General features: G+C 40.0%; 2 protein-coding genes across 3 annotated transcripts in view; one reads left to right on the forward strand and one right to left on the reverse strand.

The window, feature by feature from the left end:
* Positions 1–6,624, forward strand: part of atp7a (ATPase copper transporting alpha) — a 28,434-nt gene extending 21,810 nt beyond the window's left edge. For both annotated transcript variants that reach the window (XM_061233605.1, XM_061233603.1), the window contains 3 exons: positions 1,398–1,515; positions 1,795–1,897; positions 2,748–6,624. In XM_061233605.1, the coding sequence (XP_061089589.1) occupies positions 1,398–1,515; positions 1,795–1,897; positions 2,748–3,027 (501 nt within the window). In that variant the 3' untranslated portion in view covers positions 3,028–6,624. The remainder of the gene's footprint in view (positions 1–1,397; positions 1,516–1,794; positions 1,898–2,747) is intronic.
* A 3,986-nt stretch (positions 6,625–10,610) lies between these two features.
* pmt (phosphoethanolamine methyltransferase) lies at positions 10,611–18,303 on the reverse strand. Its single transcript, XM_061233932.1, has 9 exons — positions 18,198–18,303; positions 17,819–17,976; positions 16,628–16,813; positions 15,652–15,741; positions 14,098–14,187; positions 12,647–12,769; positions 12,057–12,188; positions 11,823–11,939; positions 10,611–10,721 (listed from the first exon to the last, which is right to left on the reverse strand). Exons 1-9 carry the CDS (start codon positions 18,301–18,303, stop codon positions 10,611–10,613), a joined length of 1,113 nt encoding a protein of 370 aa, XP_061089916.1.
* Positions 18,304–22,968: the final 4,665 nt, after the last annotated feature.

Here is a 22,968-nt window from a genome sequence, read left to right on the forward strand (position 1 = left end):
CGGTTACTGCTGCTATAATGACACATTTAAAAGGAAAAGATGATCCCTTGACTCCTAGCATTTAGATCTTGAAATCCTGCAGTGCTAAAGATATTGAATAAGATCAAAGAAGAAGAACGGCATGTACACGCACACAGACATACATATGCCAGGCTCTACACTCGTGCAGCATGGGAACTTCATGCTGGGTTCATTTTCTAACCTGTACCGTCGTGCAACGGCTTCTATAGCTGCCTTTACCATTTGCTCACATATACCAGTTTTTAACCTTTCCCATGGTGTATAAATTTGAAATCTCATGTGAATTTGGAATTAATTGTTTCCTCACTATTTGTGTTCTACTATTTACATGGCATTACTCATCTGCTCATAGCAGACTGCTGCCTTTCTAGAAGAATACAGCTCGATTGGCTCCTTCTGGCATTTCACGTCACAAGCTTGGTGGCGTGAACATGAAGCAGGTTTTACTGAGCCAACATTAGTTGAGCTGAATTCCCTCTGGACAGCAGAGTGAAAAGGAGCAGCAGATGGTCACACATGCTTAGGAACACATGCTCATGCTTATCTGCACTCTCAGAAACGTGTCAAGGATATAATTAAGACCAGGCACTGTAATTTGGGGGAGAGAAATGGATGGGAACAGGGGAATAAAAAGGAGGAGGAAAAATGTTTTATCATGTGAGGCTTAATAAATCACCAGTATTATTTATTTTGGTTTTTGTACGTTTTTAGTAAGTGATGTTTGTGAGTGTTAATCTGCAAAATCCCTTGCAGAAGGCCATCTGTCTGTGGCATGCTAACTAGCAGGCAGGCAGTAGATTAATGTCAACTGCTTGTTAGAAACACACTTGCTAGCTATTGGACATACCACTTAGCCAGGGCTTCCACCCGGAGGTACCAGGGCATTTTAGTGAGCCATTTAGCTTGTGTAATGGAGACATGATGCTGGGTGTACTCTCTTTCTAAGCTTGTGCTGCCAGTTGTCTCTTCTCTTCACACACAATTCCACCAGCTGGCTTGCCACAGGCGCACTTACACAGTCAACATTTCATGTTGCCCCACTGAGCACATTCTCACTGAGTGGATCCCAGTGTTCTAGGAGTCACTTAACAGGCCAAAAACTGTCCAACCGTTCATTTATGTTCATTTTTACTGATGGTCATAATGAAAGTTCTCGAGAAATCAGAACTTTAATCCTTATTCTTGCTTGTACCATAATCCTGTTGCCACAGTTGTACTGAATATGACCCAGAAAATGTCAGGATGCCATTCGGGCGCTGTCTGTAGGATATATTATCACACAGAAAAAAGGTCATTAAATCCTTATCTAATGTCTCAGTTTGTTTCAGAGGCACTGACCTATTTATTGTTTAAATGTTTCTCCTCCCTGCTTACAGAATGATCTTTTGGACGTGGTGGGAAGTATCGATTTGTCCAAGAAGACGGTGAAAAGGATTCGGATTAACTTTGTTTTTGCACTCATATACAATCTTATTGGAATTCCAATTGCGGCTGGTAGGTATCAGAAAGACATGGCTATTTTGTGCATCTCAATTACATGACCTCTGTTTCCTCTAAACTTAAAGAAATCTCAAAGGATTTTAACAATTTGGCAAATGTAAAATATAACATGCAGAGCACATTGGATTGAGATTTCATACAATTTGATTTTTCATGAAATATAATCCTTATGTCAAATTTGTAGGGGCTTTTGTGATTGTGTACATGCCGTAAAGTATAGTCGTCATGGAATATTTGAAGGGATTTTCATAATTGTCTTTAAATGTAACGTAGGGGTGTTCCTTCCTGTGGGCCTGATTCTTCAGCCTTGGATGGGATCTGCAGCAATGGCCGCTTCTTCTGTCTCTGTGGTTCTTTCTTCTCTCCTGCTTAAATGGTGAGTGTCCCAAACTTTTTTCTTTACATCAATATATTTCACACAGAGCACGTTTTGTTATGAGGTTTGGCATGTTTGCATAGATCACTTACAGGCTAGTTTGGGGGAAGGGTTGACTAATCTTTGCTAAAGTGATCCATAAAAGGTTGCCAGATCCGGTAAAATTTGTCTTCACATCCTCTCAATGAGAATTTAATTTTTTCCAAATGCAAGTGTTGCATAACATCTCTCATAAGGTTAGAGCAAGTTGGAGGTTGAGCTTGCTTCCAGTTTAATAATATCAGTCTGCGTGCTAGAAGGCATATAAATGTCATCATATATTGAGAGCTGGATAGCACGACACCATGTTCTTTAACACCAAAGACTGCCATCAATGGATTAGGATCGATCACTCTTCCTATGATGTCCGAAAAAGATTGGAAAAGTTTTTGCCAGTATGTTGTTAAACTTGGGCAGTGCCAGAACATATGGGCTAGTGATGCTGGTGACTGTCCACATCTATCACATGCAGGGTTTATATTCTTATACATTTTACAGAGCTTTTCCTTTGAAAAGTGTAATCGATGTAACACTTTAAACTGCAAGAGCCCATGTCTCACACAAACCGAGTGTACCAATGTCAGAGCTTTCGACCAAAGTTCATCCGTGATGGCCACTCCTAGGTCATTTATCCAGGCTGTTTTTAGATAATCCAGAGAGGTGGTGCAATTTAGACATGAAAGTGTATTATAAACAATATTTACATTTCTGCTGTCACTTTTAAGAAGCTGTTGTGGGGTTTATAAAACCATTTGCAACGTCTGGTTGGTTCTTTTCAATAATTATTCATCCTCTTCTTCTCTCATTGCAGTTACACCAAACCCAGTGCGGAGAAGCTGGAGTCTCGGTTGAAGCATCGCGGGCAGATGAGGCTTAGCAGCATGTCCGACATAAGCATACACATCGGCATCGATGAGTGCCAACCGCCCTCACCCAAACTCAGTCTTCTGGACCGCATTGTCAATTACAGCCGGGCCTCGATCAGCTCGCTCCGCTCAGACAAACATTCGCTGAACAGCATGGCCCTGGTGGAGCCTGACAAACACTCTCTGCTGGTCGGGGGCGCTCACTGTGAGGAGGAGATGGTCTAGGACCTGCGGCTCATCTCTAAGCCTTTATTCCACAGCTGTCTTTGCCCTGACATTCATTTTAGCAGAAGCTGGGAGTTTTACAAAGAAGGTGTTTTATTCATTTATTATGTTTGTTTATTTATTTTTGTGTGTGTGTTCACGGAACAATGTTTTTAATACAGTCTATATATGGTAAATGTCGTAAATGAATACTCTACGAATATAAAAGCATGGTTTGCTCCTTGAAGTGTGCCTTTGTAAGGTGACCCAGGTTGAAATGTCAGCACTAAAATGCAGGAGATGATTTTTGTCAATATTTACTTTTCTTTTGCATAATCAGGAGATTAATGTACAGTGAGATAGCAGACGAGTAACGGGTGTTTTTTTTCAGGTCATCACTCGGTAACAGACTTTTGGAAATAACTTTGGTGTTGCCTCCTTGAGAATCGCTGAAGTCATTTATGATTAAGCTGCAAGTGCCAGTGATTATGGACTGGACTTTTACTTGACCCCAAACAATCTGGCTTCACGTCTAGCCACTCCACTAAGACTATTGTTTCCGAGAACTTTCACCCTATGCTAGATCCCCCCCACTACTTGCACAGACCGATGAATATGTTCATATTTTAGCCGTTTAGAAGACATTCATTCCTTATTTAGCTGAGCTTTTATCCATATTTTAGACTAAGCAGGAGACATTCCCCCGGAGCAATGTGGGGTTAAGGGCCTTGCTCAAGGGCCCAACAGCTGTGTGGATCTTATTGTGGTGACATCGGGTCCCAGTCATGTACCTTAGCCACTAGGCTACAGGCTGCCTGCATACAGAGCAACTTGCATAGTTATATCCTTTGCATACAATCCATTTATACAGTGAAGAAACTTGGGTTGAGTACCTTGTTTGAGGGTACAATGGCAGTGCTGCACCTGGAAATCAAACCTTCTTCTTGGGAGTTGCAAGTTCCGTTCCCTAACCATTATGCTACACTTCTTCTTAACTATAGCAGAAATGGGAATCTTGGGCACTGCCTTCACCTAAATCTCATCCTACCTCTTGAGGAGTTCCTACCATGTAACCTGGCAACCTGTAACCTCCCACTCAATATCACGCTGCCTTTCAATAGGAGTTCCCAGGGATCAGTGCTTGAGTGATGCTCATTTAATTCTTTTTTCCCCATTCTAACCATTCATTGTAATCACACAAAATGACACCTCCATAGCATATCTAGAAAACGTGTTGCCAAGATGTTGACTTCTCAAGGTGTCCTTAGACTTCAACCATCCAAGACTGGTATTACCATTCATAACACAACCATATCATCTCAGACTGACAAAAAAAAACCTGGCATGACAAAACTATTGTTCAGTGTTAATATAGCATCATCAGCGCAAACCTCTAGATTCGTCCTCTACAAAATCTAAAAAATCTAAGGACCATGCCCATTTCTTACTCCCTACTGATCCTAGCTGCTTGTCTTGACCATTGCTTCCGTAGCTGAACTATTGTGGCTCTGCACGCCATGTTTGATTTATACTTTACCATTTCACTATTGTATCTATGGGAGTAGGTCTCACTGCAATTTACACAATCTTTTACATTAATACCATCGTATTATTTATTATAAGTCAATATTACATTGTTTTAATGTTGCACTGATTTTCAAATCTCTTTTTTAAAGCTTGCATGCAAAGTTGCATTACCGTAGCTTATAGGGGTGTTTCAACCCGAGTTGGAAAATATGACTATTGTAATGACTTTGGACAATTTTACCACTATATTACAATAATTTTTGGAGATATCCATTGTCGTGAAAATTAGAGTTGACTGGAAAAATGAAATTGAAAACCAGAGACTTCTTGTAATTCCATTTTTATTTAATTTCGCGACTGCAAATCAAAGATGAATACCATGATTGGAGTAAATATCTTGAATCTGCACCTCTGTACTGTAGAAAATCCTTCACTTGCGTGGGCTTCAGTGTTAAACCTTGCCGGCTGATCATTTCACTCTCATTGTCAACAACACAAACAAGAAATATACAGCCTTACAATATACAAGTCCTTCTGCTGTATATTTTCTTTATTCGGTTTACTTACTGATTTAGTACTATTTCTGAATATGGACATTTGAAATAATAATATACCTTTAACAGCACTTTTCCTATCATTTGGTATCCCAAAGGATATAAAGAAAAAAAAATACAGTAGCATGTATAAGAGTGTAAAAAAATAAATAAGTTTTTAATTGGCTCTTCAAATTTTTAGTCAGGCTTGAGTAAGGCAATCCAGAATTTCAGCATTTAAGAAATGAAATGAATCCTCCCTGCTCCTTAGGAATATTAAGATGCTCAGCATCTGCAGACCTGATGGAATGTTGTGGCTTGTATTTTGCTATCAAGTCAGTAATGATCAGTGTATCATTAGTGTGGTGCTAAACTAATGCTTTAAGACAAGAAAAATAAACAGTGAAAACAATGCAGGTGTAGGTGAAAAATGTGTACGTTTTGGTTCTTCTTAAAGCACGTGCTGCCTTGTAGCTGCTGATCAATATTTTTGGGGAAACCAGAAATAAGGCCATGGCAGTCTATACAGTACAAAGCAAAAACCGGTATTAACAATTCTGTATCTGCCTCTGGAATGGTCACACAACGGCAATGTTTATAAATGTTTCCAAAGCTTTTTGTTACATTCTTATTGTAAGACTGATCAGCATCGAACACATAGGTTTTTATAATTAAAGTTTTCTGTTTTATAGGCCAGTGAGCATATGTTTTTTGATTATTTACAATCTTGGGGCCATTGCTCCAGTGACTGACCTCAGTCTTAATTTACTATGAGAAAATAACCCAAATTTTATTTTGGGCTACTTGGCAAATGATTTTTCTAAATGAAAACATACCTTTGTATCTAAATACGACACAATAACTTTAGGCTGGTATTTTCAATGTTCAAACTCGTGCTGTGTATTAGGAAATATTGCTGCTTTCCCTGTATAACTGCTTCATGTTTACTTGCTTATCTGTTCACTCTTCTACTGTAGCACTTTACACATTTTATGGTTTTTGTACATCTGAATATGCAACAGTGGCTTTTGCTAAGCCCTATAATTATAAAAATAAATGAGTAACCTCTCCTCGATATAAGAATAGTAAGATGAGGATTTGGGAAAACTGCTTGTTGATCATTTCAAGGAAACCATCTTTCCTAGCTAAAATTGAATCAGATAATTTGTACTCTTGAATGTTTTATATGAATAAATCTTGCCAAAAAGAACAACAAGCATAAAACAAAATCATAAGTGGTTTTGCATTTAATTTTATTTAAGTTCATCAGTGACTATTATTTAGCCATAAAGCTATGTTATTTACTTGTGCTGTAAAATAAAATGGTAAATTCAGACAAATGAAGAAATCTGTTTAATCCCAGCTTCAGTCTCTTCAGTTTCATACAGAACCTATTATAGCTTTGTGTGACATGTTTAATATAATACTACAATCACAGAGGTTATATACTGTTTGTTGAATGTGTTTTGACATTGAAAATATGTGAGCCATATCGCTGTATTTTCTTTTATTTTGCATTTTTACCATTAAATAAAACAAATTTGAGCCATACTGTAAACCTTGATGAAAAAATGTCTTTTAAAATAACACCAAAAGATAATTATTTATTCAGTGTGTGATATATACCCATTGGTCTGGTGTCCAATCCTGTTGGTGCTATGGCCAGTAGCTCCAGAGGATGGCACATATTTGGCTGTAGCAGGCCTTCAGGCATTAGGTTTGTCCATTAGGTTTGTAGCAGGCCTTCAGGCATTAGGTTTGCCTGTGCATTTAGTGTATTTCTCCAGTGCAGTGAGTGGAAGGGGTAATGGACTGTGGAGTGAAGCCTTTGGAAGAGGGCATGTGGGCCCAATCGAAAGCGGCATAGTTACAAGGCCCAGGATTTTGACATTCTCAGTGACCCCCTGGCAGTGCCAAGTGTGGCTAGTAGCTCTGACTAAGTAGCCTGTGATGCCAGGCGATGCCATAATGTTGGGACCGAGAGAGGTGTTCCTCTGTCAAACTTTCTTATATTTCATATACTGTCCAATATTCTTGTCTACCAAAGCCTGGAACGACCTTCAGGACCATGGATAGCAGTGACCCTGTAATCGGCACAGGTTCTGCTTGTGATCATGAAGCCTTTTTTAAATGCAGAGCAATTACAGCTTTGAGTCTTCTTAGATAAGTTTCTCCAAGCTTTACACACCTGGATTTGGGCAGTTCATCCCATTCTGCTCCGTCAGATTGGATGGGAAGCATCTGTGAACTGCCATCTTCAGGTCACTCCACAGATATTCTATGAGTTTTAAGTCTGGGCTTTGGCTGGCCCACTCAAGGACAGTCAGACATTTGTCCCGAAGCCACCCCAGTTTTGTCTTGGCTCTATGCTTCGGGTCATTGTTGTGCTAAAAGGTGAACGATTACCCCAGTGTGAGATCACAAGAACTATCCACAACCAAGGGGTCCAGGGGGCAACTAAGTGACAAGTAAGTAAAAATCTTGGTTGTGGATACTTCTTCCAATGAATCCTCCTATTGCTGTAGAAGAAGTTGGTAAGTACTGCAGGATGTAGCAAGGGTTCAAAGTTATTATTGGCAGTGATGCAAAGTCCATGTTCAGTTTCTCCCAAAAGCCGTTGCCCTCGACCCCATTCATGGCAGCAAAGGCTCTCTGTCTTGGTAGGCATGGTTTCACAGTGCCCACACTGACACCAATTCCTGTTCCCACTTCTCTGCTCATCCGGCTTCGGCTGTCTCATCCTCCGCTGTGTCACTCTCGCTTGTCCGAATCACAGCTGTCCTCATTTTGCTCAGGCTAGCCAAGTTAGGTTCCGTGATATTTCTATGCTAACGTTAGCGTATTTTCGTGGGAGTGTCATGTGATCGCCTGGATGGGTGCCCGCCCATAAAGTGAGTCTCTGCGTTCGAGGAGTTTGAGCACCTGTTACCTTGTAACACAGGCTTAAAAGTTTTGCCCCATATTTAGGAAATGGCTACACTGACAGTGATTTAAAAAAAGGCCTGCACAGAATTTAAGCATTTAATCCAAATAATCTCAAATGAAACAAGTGTGACTGAACAATTTCTGTTCTTTTGGCTCTGTACTCCAGCACATTGGCAATGAATAATGAGGTTAAAATGCAGACTCTCTCCTTTAATTTGAGGGTGTTTGTAGGATTACCTGATATATACATAGCCATTTTAGTGGACCTGTAATTGGACAGTTGGCTTTTGAACTGTTTCGTCCAGTATATTCAATCACTGCCCTAGTGCAGGTATAAGAAGGTTTTGATTGCCTTTGGAATTTTTTTTTGACAAAATGTTTTTGGCATGTGTCAAGATGAGGACCAGAGTTGTGACAATGAAAGCCAAAGAAGCTTGAGTGGCTGAGAAATAAGAAAAGAACAGAGACATAGGCCAGAAAATAGGCTGGACATCATTAAGAAAATAGGACTACCAGTGAAGGCAAGCACCTGTGCCAGCCATACATGCCGAAACTATTAACACCCTCACCACCATTTGCTCTTTCCATCACTCTGGTACAGGCTCATCTTTCACATATGTCAACAACAATTTCATTAATTCATTCATTATCCTAACCTGCTTATCCTGAACAGGGGGGCTGGAGCCTATCCCAGCATACATTGGGCGAAAGGCAGGAATACACCCTGGACAGGTCGCCAGTCCATCGCACTCACACACTCATACCTACGGGCAATTTAGACTCTCCAATCAGCCTAACCTGCATGTCTTTGGACTGTGGGAGGAAACCGGGGTACCCAGAGGAAACCCACACAAACATGGGGAGAACATGCAAACTCCACACAGCCCCGCTGACCGGGATTCAAACCCAGGACCTCCTTGCTGTGAGGCGGCAGTGCTACCCACTGCACCATCCATGCCGCCTCCATAACAGTTTGTTTCAGAAATCTACTGGGTTTTTAAAGGACACTGTATCCTGGCCATTCTATTCTTGAGGCTTGCCAGAGGTTTGCATCTTGTGGTGAACCCTCTGAGGTTATGCTGGCATAGTCTTCTCTTGACAATCATTTTATAATCTGTGTCTACATTCTGGAGAGTGTTCTTGATCTGTAGAACAGTTAGAATGGGGGGTTTTCTTCACACTTCCATCATCCACTGCAGTAGTCTTCCATGGTCTACCAGGTCAGTGTGTTCTTCCTTCTTATTTAATGACTGAACCAATCAATCCAGCAGAAATGCTGTTAAATCAGGAGCGTGAGTTCCTGGCTACAACAAAAACCTTCTGGCAAGTGGGCCCAGAAGACTGGAGTTGAGAAACACTGGCCTAAAGCACATCAATGACTTCAACCTGAACATTGATGGAGTGAAGATTCTCCCCTCATTGTGGAACTCTGGACAATCATCTGACCTCACACCAAGAACATCACCAGCTCCACCTCACAATTTCAGCCATGGACCAAACTAAAGTCCTCTGGAGGCACAGCTCCACGGCTGTGGAATTTTGTTTGGCTACTTTCATGGCTCTTCAGCTCTGCCTATGCCAACTATAAATGTTTTTTCATTGATTCTTTCACTTGTATAACATTCGCTGTACAGCACATTAGCTTTTATAAATAACATACTCTACCGTTCAAAAGGAGTAACTGAGAAGCGTTTGTTTGGTTTTTGTTTATTCAACAAGGTAGCATTAAATTGATCATAAATACAGCCACTGATAATGTTACTAATTACTAGTACTGTTTCAATTTTTACATAAGATTGCAAAGCCCCATTTTCAGCAGTCATTACAATTTTGGTTTAAAAAAGAGAAACCACTTTCTCAAGATATTGTTGTTTTGAGAGATGAGTGAGATGGAAGATGGAAGCTTTGTATGAAACTGAAGATTTCATACGAAGCTGTGCACTACTGCCTTGAAGCAAACTGGATCTAACCAGGACATAAAGAGAAGTGGAAGGCCCAGATGCACAACTGTGCAAGAGGACAAGTACATCTCACGTCCTCAGCATTGAACAGTACCTGCCAAGCATCGGTTTAATCTGCAACAGTGAAGAGAACTCTGGGATGCCTTATACCATACAATCTTTGTGTTCTTTTGCCAATTTTAACCTTTTTGTCTTGTCAGGAGTGGCCTTTTCTTTGAAACTCCAGGCTAACATCCTGGAGAACATAAAACATTTATCCTGGAGGAAATTAATTAAAACACCTCCTGATCACCTGTGCCAACATATTTTATATGTTTATGTAAACAGTAATAGTGATGTTGATAGTCGCTGATGCCATCTTTGGTAAGATTCTACTGCAGACCCAGTGGCTTTATTTCTGGGTATATTTCTATGATCTTCTATGATCACTTTGTGTTTCCTTATCGCTCAGATACTCAAGCAGTCCAATTTTGTAGAACTTTCCAACTAACTGAAAACCTTCCTAATACATCAGTTACATTAGAAATCATTTTTTAATTATTTAGGACACAGTCTTTTTAAGACTTCAGTTTTACCTTTCAGCTGATATATCCTCGTCATTGATCCTGTGGAATTACCAAACAATGTGTTTTTCTATGTTCCTGTGTGGAGTGAGTCCTCAGTCTCGCTCAGCATAGAACAGCCCCCAGCGCTGGTCTCCTTTCTGACAACGGTGCAGTTTTTCTTGCCAGCCAGTCACAATCGCATTGTAGTCTTCTTCAGAAAATTCCTGGTATAACAAACAATTGAATATAAATAAATTAAATAAATAAATGAACAATTTGCTGAATATTAGCTGAAGAAAATTCACTGATGCGTTTACTCAAATATGCCTTTTTTTATGCAGCACAGCTGGCACAGTTTTTATCTCTTTTGGGCTTTGGTACTACCACAATACAGTAGCTTTGCTTCAGCTACTTTTCCAAGGAAAATGAGAGAAGCTATTCCAGCAGCAAATCACGTACCTATTTGGAAATGAAAGGATATTGGGAGTCATCCATTTTGTCTATAAGTGGTGAAAGAGCATTTATTTTAAACTGAACTTACCTTTTCAGCTTCAGAGAAACAAAAAATGTTTTGTGAATGTTTTTAACATTTCAGTTCACCAATTAAGCTGTTTAACTGCCCACACCTCTAGTGTCTATTCTGTCCATTGGGACTGTAGTCTGCTTAGTTTATTCTAATGGTATTAACCAGTATGTAATGATAATTTAAATGCAATGTTAAACAGCAATGCAATCATACAATTGAATTTAAATTTTGCACACATATATGCATTTTTTTAAATTCAAATATCTTATTTGTATTTGCCATTTCAGATACTATTTTATTTAAACAGAACTGCGCATTTTACTTTATTCAAATGATAATGCAAACTGGAAAATAAACATTTCCTAAACTGCATGGATATGTTCCATGCGATTATGCAATAATGGTGTCAAAATTATAATTGTCATTTACCATACAGTATATGCATTTGCGCACTCTAACAAGGCATTTGAAATGTCATGTTACAATACTAGGTTATAAAGATGGCAAAATTCTAATATTTATCCAAAGGTAAAAAGGGAAACAGTGCCTCCTGTCTTGGACATTAAATATACACTCAGTGAACACTTTATTAGGTATTTATAAGACTTATTTTTTAGACTAAAAAGGTATTCTGCTGCTGTAGCCAATCCACTTAGAGGTTTGACACATTGTGTGTTGTGTGGCTGCATTGTTGTAATTCATAACAAATGATGACAGCTGCAATTGTTGCACCACAGTCGATTTTATCAGTGAATAAACACACATTCAGCTGTTCACAGCAAGTGTTAAACTGATTTACCTTTATGTACTCTTCTCTTATTGCCTCTGCCTTCTCCAGTTCCATCTGGATCACCTGTATAAACTGTGACGTCCTGTCGTCTGCACGCACTCGAGTGAAGCCAGCTTGTTCCAGGAACTGGAAAAAACAAAACCATGTACTGTACGCAGTCTTTCATACACAACAGCCCTGCATTACTCAGTACTCTTGGAAGTATATTTCTCACTTTTCTCAAAGCGTGTGTGCATATAGTACCTTCCCATACTGTGGTGGGGTGAAAAGGATGTACCCCCTTTGTTTGACATAGTCCTGGAATTCTGGTGTCCATGGCAACTCCCCACAGCAGTAATCGCTGATCAGAACTTTCCCCCCAGGCTTCAACCATGACTGAAGACAAAACATGTACCAAATGAGAGGCTAAAACACAACAAACACACTCAACAATGGACTAAAATACACTGCATAGTATTGGTATTACTGAATACACAGCTACACACAATTCAGGTTAGCTGTGAGACTATAGCACAACATTTATTAACTACATGTTAATAATACATTAATTTGAGAAACACAAAAACAACATTAACTCATTGTAGATCGGTCGCTGGGCAAGAATAATTATGTGCAATGAAATTTAGGATTCCTTAGCTTTCCGGCTTCCAGCTTTACAGTGGCAGGTATTATTTGAGGTTAATGGTCTTAAACTTTATGTTTAAGACTTAAATGGTTAACTTGTGCAGTGACACTATGCTTCCTGGAACTAAAATAATATCAAGAAACAGGAAAGAATCTTCCTGTACTTTACTCATGAGACATTATGGATTATGTATATGAAACACACTCACATAGAAGCTTTTGAAGAGCTTAAACTTGTCCGCAATGTGTAATATAGTGTCCCTGCTGTATATCACATCAAAAGACCCTTCTTTGAAGACCCTCTTGGTGGCATCTCCCACTTCAAACTCAACCTGCAGGAAAAGCAAAGAGATTTTTTAAAGGTTTGTGTATTAAATCTTCTAAACATCAACCAGGTTGGCAGATTTGGCAGACATTTGACCTATGATACATTAAGGGACCGAACACCAAAGATTGTTCACATCACTATGACACATTACTATGACCTACAAGCATAGCCTTTTTCAATGATAGGAAGGAATTTACAATAATCTTAGAACAATGTTTAATACAAAGGTCTTACCTATTGTACCTTTAAGGCATTAATCAACAAATAATATGAAAAAAACACAGACAATCAGATTTTATTTAATGTGCCTCCCCCATTTTCAGCTGTGCAAAATGAATATGCACATGCATGCTGTGCATGGCTTATTCACACATAAAAAAAACGAGACACGGTGAGCATCTAGCCTTGGTTTTAGCATTTTGGAGACTGCATTTGAAGTCAGAACACATACACCATTATGAAGACCAGAAACCTATGGCTGAAAAACAACTAATCAGTAAGCTGAGAGAACAGATGAATTTATGAAAAAAGATAGCACAGAAACTGAGTATATCAAGTACAGAAAGCCTGGAAAAAGAAAGAACCCACTGGAGGACTCACAAATGAACACCATATAGGTCGCCAAGGAAGGCAACTGCAGTTGATTCACATTAAGTGCTGTGATGAAAAACTCTGAAACAATGGTTAATGACAACACCAGTAGTCTCCAGAGGGTATGGGTGAAAATATTGCAATTCACTCTAAGCAGAATATTTTGAGAGCAGAATCATGTCTTCCTTGACCTTCCAAGTGCATTGTGATTACAGAGCTAACCAGAGCTCTCTTTCTATGTGTTTTATTTCTCAGTCTCATAATAGCTTCCTTAACTTTCATTAGTGTAACCCTACTCTTCATATTGACAAACGCTAATAACAGACTCCAAAGGCAATCAAAATCCTAGAATCAAGACTGCATGCTAAATGCTGTCTTATATAGACTAAGGAAGCAACTGAACACATCTGTTGAACTAGAAACAACTGTGAAGCTATTTGTCCCAAACATTATGGTGCCTTGAAATGGGGGGAGCCATGTATAAAATGTTCTGTAATTTATACATGGTAAACCCAATATACAAAAATACCTCTTAAAAGCTGAGAATATGCACTTTAACCATGTGTATATATATTTTTTTTTACCACAAATTTAAACCAATAAAACCAATAAAAAAAAGTATCTCTCAAGAGATATGGAATAATATGAGCAATATAATATAAATAATCAACAGAAAATTTTCCCAATTATTGATGGTTGAAAGAAACATTGATGCCAAGCTTATTAGACATTGGTGCTCACTGAAGGCAGGTTCTCCTTCAAAGCTCTCTCGGTTGCAATCTCCACCATATTTGAAGACAAATCCATGCCAAGGACTTTCACACCAAATGTCTGTAAAATAAACATATGAGAACTGTTTAGAATTGTACAGGCAATTAACACATTACCAAGGCAATTAAAAGATGCATTTACTAAAGGTACAAATTGAATTTGGTATTATTATTTATCAAATGAATGTTTATGAAAAGACATTTTCTCTTCAACGCTTACTGAAACGACAATCTATAATGCATTTATTTATCTCATGCCTGCAACCGTGCAAAATAAATCCATTGCAGTCTTCGAAAACAAGGTAGTGAAGAAACTAAAATAATAAATGAATAGTTGAATGTGACAAAATATTGAAGTTGAAATTGTGATACAATTGGTGTAATGCTCTCAGGACACCTGTGTGCAAATGCCTTGATACCCCAACATTACATCTGGGCAAAAACATAAATCCCCACGTGATTACTGCTGTGAAGGGTAGTGATATTGTTTAGCTAACTGCATGTAATAATAATTCCTTGCATTTTATATAGCGCTAGTGACTCAACGTGCTTTACCACCACCAATGTGTAGCACCCACCTGGGTGATGCAATGGCTGGCATATTGTACCAGAATGCTCGCCCCACATCTGAGGTGGAGAGGGATAGAACCATTCTTTAGCCAATTAAATAGAGAGATCATTACGGGAACACCGGGGCAGGATACTGGGGAACCCACACTCTTTGCGAAGAGTGTCACGGCTAGAGTGAGTGTAATGGCCACAGTGAGTCAGGACCTTGGTTTAAAGTTTTATCAAAAAGACAGCATCTCCTACAGCACAATGTCCCCACACTTCCCTCTGGGATTTATTTGACCAGAGAGAAGACCGCCCCCTACTGGCCCACCAATACCACTTCTACCGAAATTATTTTACAAACTATACAAACTGTGATAAGCTGTGATACACTTAGTAAAGGCACGGATGGACAGGACACAGGCTAATAGGGAGACAGGAAAGGGGAAACGGTGAGAGAAAAATTAGGCAGCCTGGGGTATATATGTGTATTTCCATTCTACAGTTATTTACAAAAATAGGGTGAAGCCGCTTCAACAGACAGGTGGACAGACAGACAGACAACATTAACAACATTAGTAATAATAATGACACTAGTAGGAAGATGGAGCTTGATTCCCAGCTTGGGGGAAACACCACTTCCATCACCAACACCACTTCCAGCAGCAACTTAGTTTTCCCAGTAGGTTCCCCATCAAACTACTAACCAAGTCCACACCTGCTTAGCTTCAGCCACTAGGCAGGAGCATGCGTTATGATGGTATGGCTGCTGGCATGTGTAATCAAAGGTTTTAATGCGTATCAAATCATTTTTCCCCCCAAGTACATGCAGATGTAAATTGCATTAAAACTGGAAACTAATTGGATTAAAATAGGAATAAAAAATGGAAAAGTTTCGTATAAAACTAAATCCAAATTCCAAAACTATCCACATTGCCAAAGCATGCACTGTGATGATTAACTTTGTGCTCACCCTTGCCATGTAGAAGTCTCCACCTCCGATTCCACAGCCCACATCCAGGACAATTTGGTCAGGGGTCAAATTCAGAAGGTCTACAAACTCCTTCAATCACCCACACAAATGTCAGATTAAAGAGACAAGATTAATATATTTGCATTTAAGCGGTGTGCTAAAAGTGCCACAAAGAAATAAAAAGTAATATAATCAAACGAATGTCATCATAATATCAAAACTAAACCTTTAAGTGTCAGTCAACATTAATCATGAAGTGAATAGATGTTTCAAAGCATTCATGTAGTACTGTAACATAAAAGTTTTCATAGTTCTAATAGCTGGCAAAGTTGGATATCCTGTGGAAAACATATTCAGGAGAAATAAATACTGCTTATGGTGGCTTGAGGCTCTTTTGATACCTTGGACCCTTGATGACTTAAAGCCATTTAGCCAACAAATGTGTTCTATACTTTATTAGCATGATTTACACTGTATCTAGTTCTATCCCCCAATTCCCATAGAGATCCATTCAAATGCAAAGACTTTTTGTATCGCTTGTAGGACAACCCAAAAGTAAGATATCCAGACTCTACTGAACATAACTACTTTCATTGACATAACATTGCTGTGTCCCAAACATCAGGTGCCCTGAAATGGGGGGATTATTTATAAACACTGCTGTAATTTCTACATGGTGAAACCAAAATGTATAAATATACCCTTTTTTAAAATCTGACAATATACATTTTAACGACATGTGATTTTTAAAAATTACAAATCTCAAATTGTACAGAGGCAAATAAATACATTATGGGTCTTATGTTCTCATAAAAGTATATAAAAAGGTGAAAGAAAACTTATATTTTATATTAAACATATATTTTTTGCATGTCACCATTTATTATTATTTAAATATTTTACTCTGAAGATAACTAAACACTTTTTTAAAGCTTGCTGTAAGAGCTTGCCCTTTAGTTGTCTTAGAAGCGCTTGCCTTGGTAGTGCTGGGTCCTCCTGTGCTGACATATCCAGTTCCAAAGATCTTTTCATATCTGAGGATACCTCGCCGGGAGTACTGTTGGTTGTCCAAGAAATCTTGGAATGTGTTAAAGCCCTTGGGGCACTCAATACGTGGGACCTTCTGCATCAGCCAACATACCTGATTCTGATTTTTCTTCACCTGGAAAAGAGCATCATTACAATTATTTTCTAATTTGCCAAGACTGCCACGACTCAGCGATTGTCCTCATAAGTCATTTACCTTGTATTTAAAGAAACCAGTTAAAGTTTAAACCATCAAACTTAAAGGCATACTATGCAGGATTTTCACCTTGAAAATATTATTAAACAAACATGTTCAGTCATTAAAATGATACACTGGCAACCTGTCTGTGTTTACTTCTGCCCAATACCTTGCTTGTCTACTTGTATTTGTTGCATGTGGCCAAAACACTGAACTCATATACTCTGTGAACCAATAGAAGGAGGAGACGATTGGCTATTACAGTGGTGAGCAGAGATTAGCCTTGGTCTGAAAAAAAAAAAAAAGCGATAATGAATTGATTGTGTTTGTGAGTATGCATTTTTATATCACGGAATTGTGCAGGCAGGCTAGAGAGCAGACTGAAATACTCTGGTGTTAGCACTAGGATCAGTAGGTAGCGTCACCAACAGTTAATGTTTAGCTATGGTTAACTAACAAAATACAGACACAAGTAAGATCAGTTAAATAGCTAGCTAAATGGCCTGTTAGCTAAATCTGTTTTTTCCCTGATTTAATAGCAAAGATATGATGCTCCAAATTCAACACAAACCCCAATTCCACTCTTGAGTGACAAATATCTCCAGAGTGACAAATCCAATGTTTTGGATGTTCTTTCTTGAATATATAAAGAACATTTACACAAAGTTTTAGCAAAATTGGAGTGGTCACCTCTCTTTGATTTTTTCATGGAATTACCCTGTTACAAAGTACTGTACGGTTAGTGAAGAGTCTTGCCACCCTCATTACTGAGAAACAGGCCACTCCTTCAGTTACAAGTAATTCTCAAATGGGAAGTTGGCCTTGACAGGCAAATTAATTAGCAGAGTGAACATATGCAAGCACATAATATGTCGAAAAATGTTATTGTACCTTGTTTTCTGTTCCAAAATATACCCAAAAATGTTCTTGAAACCAATTTACCTTGATGTAGGTCTGCACTGCTTTACTCATGACTACATCAAAACCAAAGGCTTGCTCCCCTCCCTCTTCCATCTCCTTCTGCAGGACCGATGTTATTAGATGGTTGTATTCAGTTGGCGTGCGGTAATGAGTGGGATTGAAATCTCTCTTGCAGTCCCCTGTGTAGAGAGATTTAGTACTTTGTCAACTTTTTGAGACTCTTTAATATTTTATATCTGAATACTTTGGTAGTGATTATTACAAAGCATACAAAAAAAATATACTTTGTCTGGACCAAAATGAACTTTTTAGCAATGCTTAATTATCTAAATTAAAAATCAAAAAGCTAATATCTCATTTGGAAAAACAGCCATAGCCGCAAAAACGTAAAATCCTTGACCTGACTGGTGAAAGCAGGACTCCCTGAAGAAGAGGTAACCCCCTGGCTGAAGCCAAAGCAGCATGTTCTTTACGAGGGAAACCAGCTCCTCGTTGCTCAGGTACATCATCAGCCAGTTTGAAAAGATAAGTCCAAAACTGTGGCATACCAGGGCACAAATACAGCTCAGATAAGTATTTGGCATATTTATGATTTCAGCATATTCAATATAGATGTTCAGCAACCATACATAAATTAATTTATCTTCGACATTTCAGTCCATGAATGTTAAATATCTGCAGCTCACACTGCACTGATACTGCAGACTGAAATACTAAACTAATATACACACAGTGAAGACTTTATTAGCTATTTATTGGACTTCTTTTTTTAGTCCTATTAAGTCTTCTGTTGCTGTGGCCTATCCATTTAGATGTTTGATGCATTGAGTGTTCAGAGATGCTGCATACCACTGTTGTAATGTATGGTTATTTGCATTAGTGTCACCTTCCTGTCAACATCAACCAGTCTGGCCCTTCTGATCTGACCTCTCTCATTAACAATGTGTTCTGGCCACAGAACTGCCACTAACTGGATGTTTATTGTTTTTTGCACCATTCTCTGCAAACTAGGGACTGTTGTGCATAGAGATACCAAAATATTAGCAGTTTTTGAGATACTCAAACCACCCTGCCTGGCTCCAACAACCATTCCACTGTTAAAGTCACTTAGGTCACAGATCCTCCCCATTCTAACATTTGGTCTGAAAAACAGCTAAACCTCTCGATCATGTCTGCACTACTTTAAGATTATGAACTCTTTGAGGTTTGAATCTTGAACAATCTGCCCAGTGGTGAGCACATATTGTTTGATGTACATTAGACATTATACATTATCATTATACATGGCTGTAGCAGTTCTGTGAGATCTGTGCTGATACACCTGGAGAGCAGGCTGAGTGAACCTTTCACGTAAAACATAGTTTTTTGTGATTAATAACAAGTTATACAAATGTTTAAAATATATACTATTTGGTTAACTGTTAATATTGTGAATATGTATAAAGATACTGCTATTGTGCCATGGTGAGCTGTCATCCAAGTGAAGTGAAACTGAATTTACTGATTTAATTACTCCACAGTGGTATTAATATGAATAACGAAGGGGTGTGTATACTACATTTAAATGCATTACATTTACAGTTTGTTAATTACATTTAGTTGGTAAATAGTTACACAGTTAGGAAATGTCATGGCTCTGAACTCTTTCAACCCGCCAAACTCTGAACTCATCTACAGACTAAATTTAGAGGGACTGCTATCAGAATTAGCAACTGTTTAAAGTCACTGCAGCCCACTGAGGACTAAATATTACCCACACGTGATGACAGATGTTTAACTTTCAATCATCAGCTGTCAGTGACAGTGAACATTTGGAATTCTCAATGTGTTACACCCAGGTTTCCCAACCCTGTTCCTGGAGATACTGTCCTGTAGGTTTTCAATCCAAGCCTTAAAAAACACACCTCATTTTACAGCTAGAAATCTTGTTGAGCTGCTAATTAATAGAATCTGGTGTGCAAAATTATGCTTGAAATGAAAACTTACAGGACAGTAAATCTCCAGAACAGATTATGATGGAATATGTTACAACGAACTGTATCTGCTAGTGATTAGGACAACTACACATTAAGCATTTAAAACAAATACCATACATAAAACATAAAATTATTCATAAATAAATAAATTTATTTTACATAAATATATTAAATAAATAAGCAGAAATTCAGCATACACTCAGCGAACACTTTATTAGGTATTTAGGTGAGAGTAACGCATGGTTATTTGCGTTACTCTCACCTTCATATCAAGCATCCAGTCAGGCCCTTCTCTGACCACTCTCAGTAACAGAACTGGCTGCAGAACTGCTACTCACTGAAAGTTTTTGTTTTTCGCACCACTCTCTGCAAACCCTAGAGACTGTTGTGCGTGAAAATCCCAGGAGATCAGTTTCTGAGATACTCAAATCACCCTGTCAGGCACCAACAACCATTCCATGGTCAAAGTCACTTTGATCACATTTCTTCCACATTCTGACATTTGGTCTAAAAAAAACAGCTGAACCTCTTGACGACTTCTGCATGCTTTTATGCATTTAGTTGCCACCACATGATTGGCTGATTAAATATTTGCATTAACAAGCTGGTGTACAGGTCTATCTAATGAAGTGATCATGAGACGGGTGCGTGGGGGTTGGACCCAAAATGCACGACTCAGAAACAATAATGGAATAAAGTCCCGTTAGGGCTTTATTTGGGACGAATCCCAGGAGCGTAGTCACAACAAGCAAAGTCCATACACGTAGATCCAGCCAAACAAACAATAAACAAACAAAAAGCACGGTGCCGAGGGAAGAGGCAAACTCGTAGTCGGTAAACGTGCAGGGAGGTCCGGTAGCAGGAGAGCTGTCAGCGGGGCAGATGTACAGGCGGACGGCAGGCAGAATCGTAGTCGAGGGCGATGCGGAAGTCGAAACCGTAAAACAATCAGCGAGGCAAAAGTACAAAACGGTAGGCGAAGACGTGGTCAAAAAACAAACAATGGTCAACGAAACAGAAATCAATAACGATGGTCGGTAAAACAGGCTTGGATCTTAACGTGAATCAAATCAGAAATAATGCTCAAGAGTTGCGTAGTAAACTAGAGGCAGACAATTTTGCAGTGAACAGTAGCGCGACTGGGCTATAAATGCGGGTGTAGACAGGTGTAGACAATTAGTTAGAGCGTAGCAAGGAAATGGAAAACAGGTGCGATGGATGACAAGTTTAACAAGGAGATTAGTAATCGTTAGTAATAAACCTATCCTGCCCTAGCATTAGTAAATTAGTAAATGACATGCACGAGAAACGTAAGGTAACATGAACACATGATTAGTTTGTTAGTTTCTACCCAATCCTGATCTAGCGTTAGTAGTTTTAGTAAATAGACAAATAGAAACAATTAGGGAGTGAATGACAGAAGGAGAGAGAGAGAAAAGGCGGAACGCAAGGTTTGCGGAAAAACATGTAAAAGTGTATGCATAAACCGTGACCAGTTAACGTAACAATAAACATGCATCAAAACATAACACAAACCGAAACTAAGACGATAACCACTAAACATAACCAGGAATATAATCGTACGAAAACATAACTAAACAACATGACGAACCTAGACTAACATAATACATGATAAGACACTACGTGACTAAGACAACATGAATAAACATAAAACATGGCAAGACAGACCTGAAACGTGACAGGACCCCCCCTTAACGACCGACTCCTGGCGGTCCTTGGAATTTATCAGGGTGGTCACGATGGAAGTCTCTGATCAATGTCTTATCTAGGATGAGACTGGGAGCTACCCAGGAACGCTCCTCAGGGCTATAGCCCTCCCAGTCAACCAGATATTGCACACCATGGCCCCTCTTACGAATGTTCAAAAGCTTCTTCACGGTGAATGCAGGGTGGTTATGATGCGGGGGGGAGGGGGTGGGGGATCGGGGGGACAAAGGGGGTGAGAGAATACAGGCTTAATACATGAAACGTGGAATGTGGGGTGAATTTTAAGTGAAGCAGGAAGTGACAGTTTAACAGAGGATGGGTTAATAATGCTGTGGATCTTAAAGGGACCAATGAAGCGGGGTTGCAGTTTGTGAGATGTGGCTTGTAGGGGAATGTCCTTAGTGGACAGCCACACGGAGTCACCTGGTTTGTAGGCTGGAGCTGGTGTGCGGTGTCGATCCGCGAAGCGCCGATTACGGTCTGCCGTGCGTAAAAGCGCGGCCTTGGCATCACTCCAGATCTTAGTGCAGCGCTTCATGTGGATGGCGAGGGAGGGAACGGCGATCTCGGCTTCCTGGTCAGGAAACAGTGGAGGTTGGTAGCCAAGAGAGATCTCGAAGGGAGACTTTCCGGTGGCGGCGCAGGGCAGGGTGTTGTGCGCATACTCAACCCAGGTGAGCATCTTGCTCCAAGAAGCCGGATTCTGGGTTGAGACACAACGAAGTGCGGCTCCCAAATCCTGGTTGGCCCTCTCGGTTTGCCCATTGGACTGGGGGTGATAGCCGGATGAGAGGCTGGCCGTGGCACCGAGGGCCAGACAGAAAGCTTTCCACACTTGAGAGATGAATTGTGGACCCCGGTCGGATACAATGTCTGAGGGGATTCCGTGGATGCGGAACACTTCCTTTATCAGAACGTCCGCAGTCTCTTGGGAGGTGGGTAATCCAGGTAGGGGGATGAAGTGGGCTGCTTTACTAAATCGATCCACCACGGTGAGGATGGTGGTGTTACCTTCGGAAGGGGGAAGTCCGGTAACAAAGTCCACCCCAATGTGGCTCCAGGGTCGGCTGGGCACGGGCAGAGGTTGGAGCAGACCAGCAGGGGCTTGGTGGGAGGCCTTGCTACTGGCACAGGTGGTGCATGCCTTGATGAAGTGTCTGGTGTCGGGGATCATGGAGCTCCACCAGAACTTTCGCTTAAGCACCGCCAAAGTGCGGGTAAAGCCGGGATGGCAGGACAGGGGAGATGAATGAGCCCACTGAAGCACCTGTGTCCGAGCAGCTGAGGGGACGTACAGGCGTGTTCCGGGATTGGACCTTGGATCGGACTCCTCCCGTAGAGCCCTCTGGATCACCGCCTCAATCTTCCAAGTGACTGACGCGACAGTGCAGGAACTTGGGAGGATGTTCTCCGGTGCCTCACGCTCGGGACTGGTGTTAAATTGTCGGGACAGGGCATCAGGCTTAA

Source organism: Conger conger, chromosome 3 (assembly GCF_963514075.1).
Source record: "Conger conger chromosome 3, fConCon1.1, whole genome shotgun sequence".
Classification (NCBI taxonomy): Eukaryota; Metazoa; Chordata; class Actinopteri; order Anguilliformes; family Congridae; genus Conger; species Conger conger.

Bases quoted from the DNA above. Each gene is read 5' to 3' on its own strand.
- pmt (XM_061233932.1), bottom strand. From the start codon at position 18,303: ATGTACCTGAGCAACGAGGAGCTGGTTTCCCTCGTAAAGAACATGCTG. The intron at 16,814-17,818 runs GTAAATTGGTTT...GCTCTTTTCCAG, and splicing joins CAGTGCAGACCTACATCAAG to GTGAAGAAAAATCAGAATCA. The intron at 12,189-12,646 runs GTGAGTGTGTTT...TTTTGTCTTCAG, and splicing joins AGCTCTTCAAAAGCTTCTAT to TCATGGTTGAAGCCTGGGGG.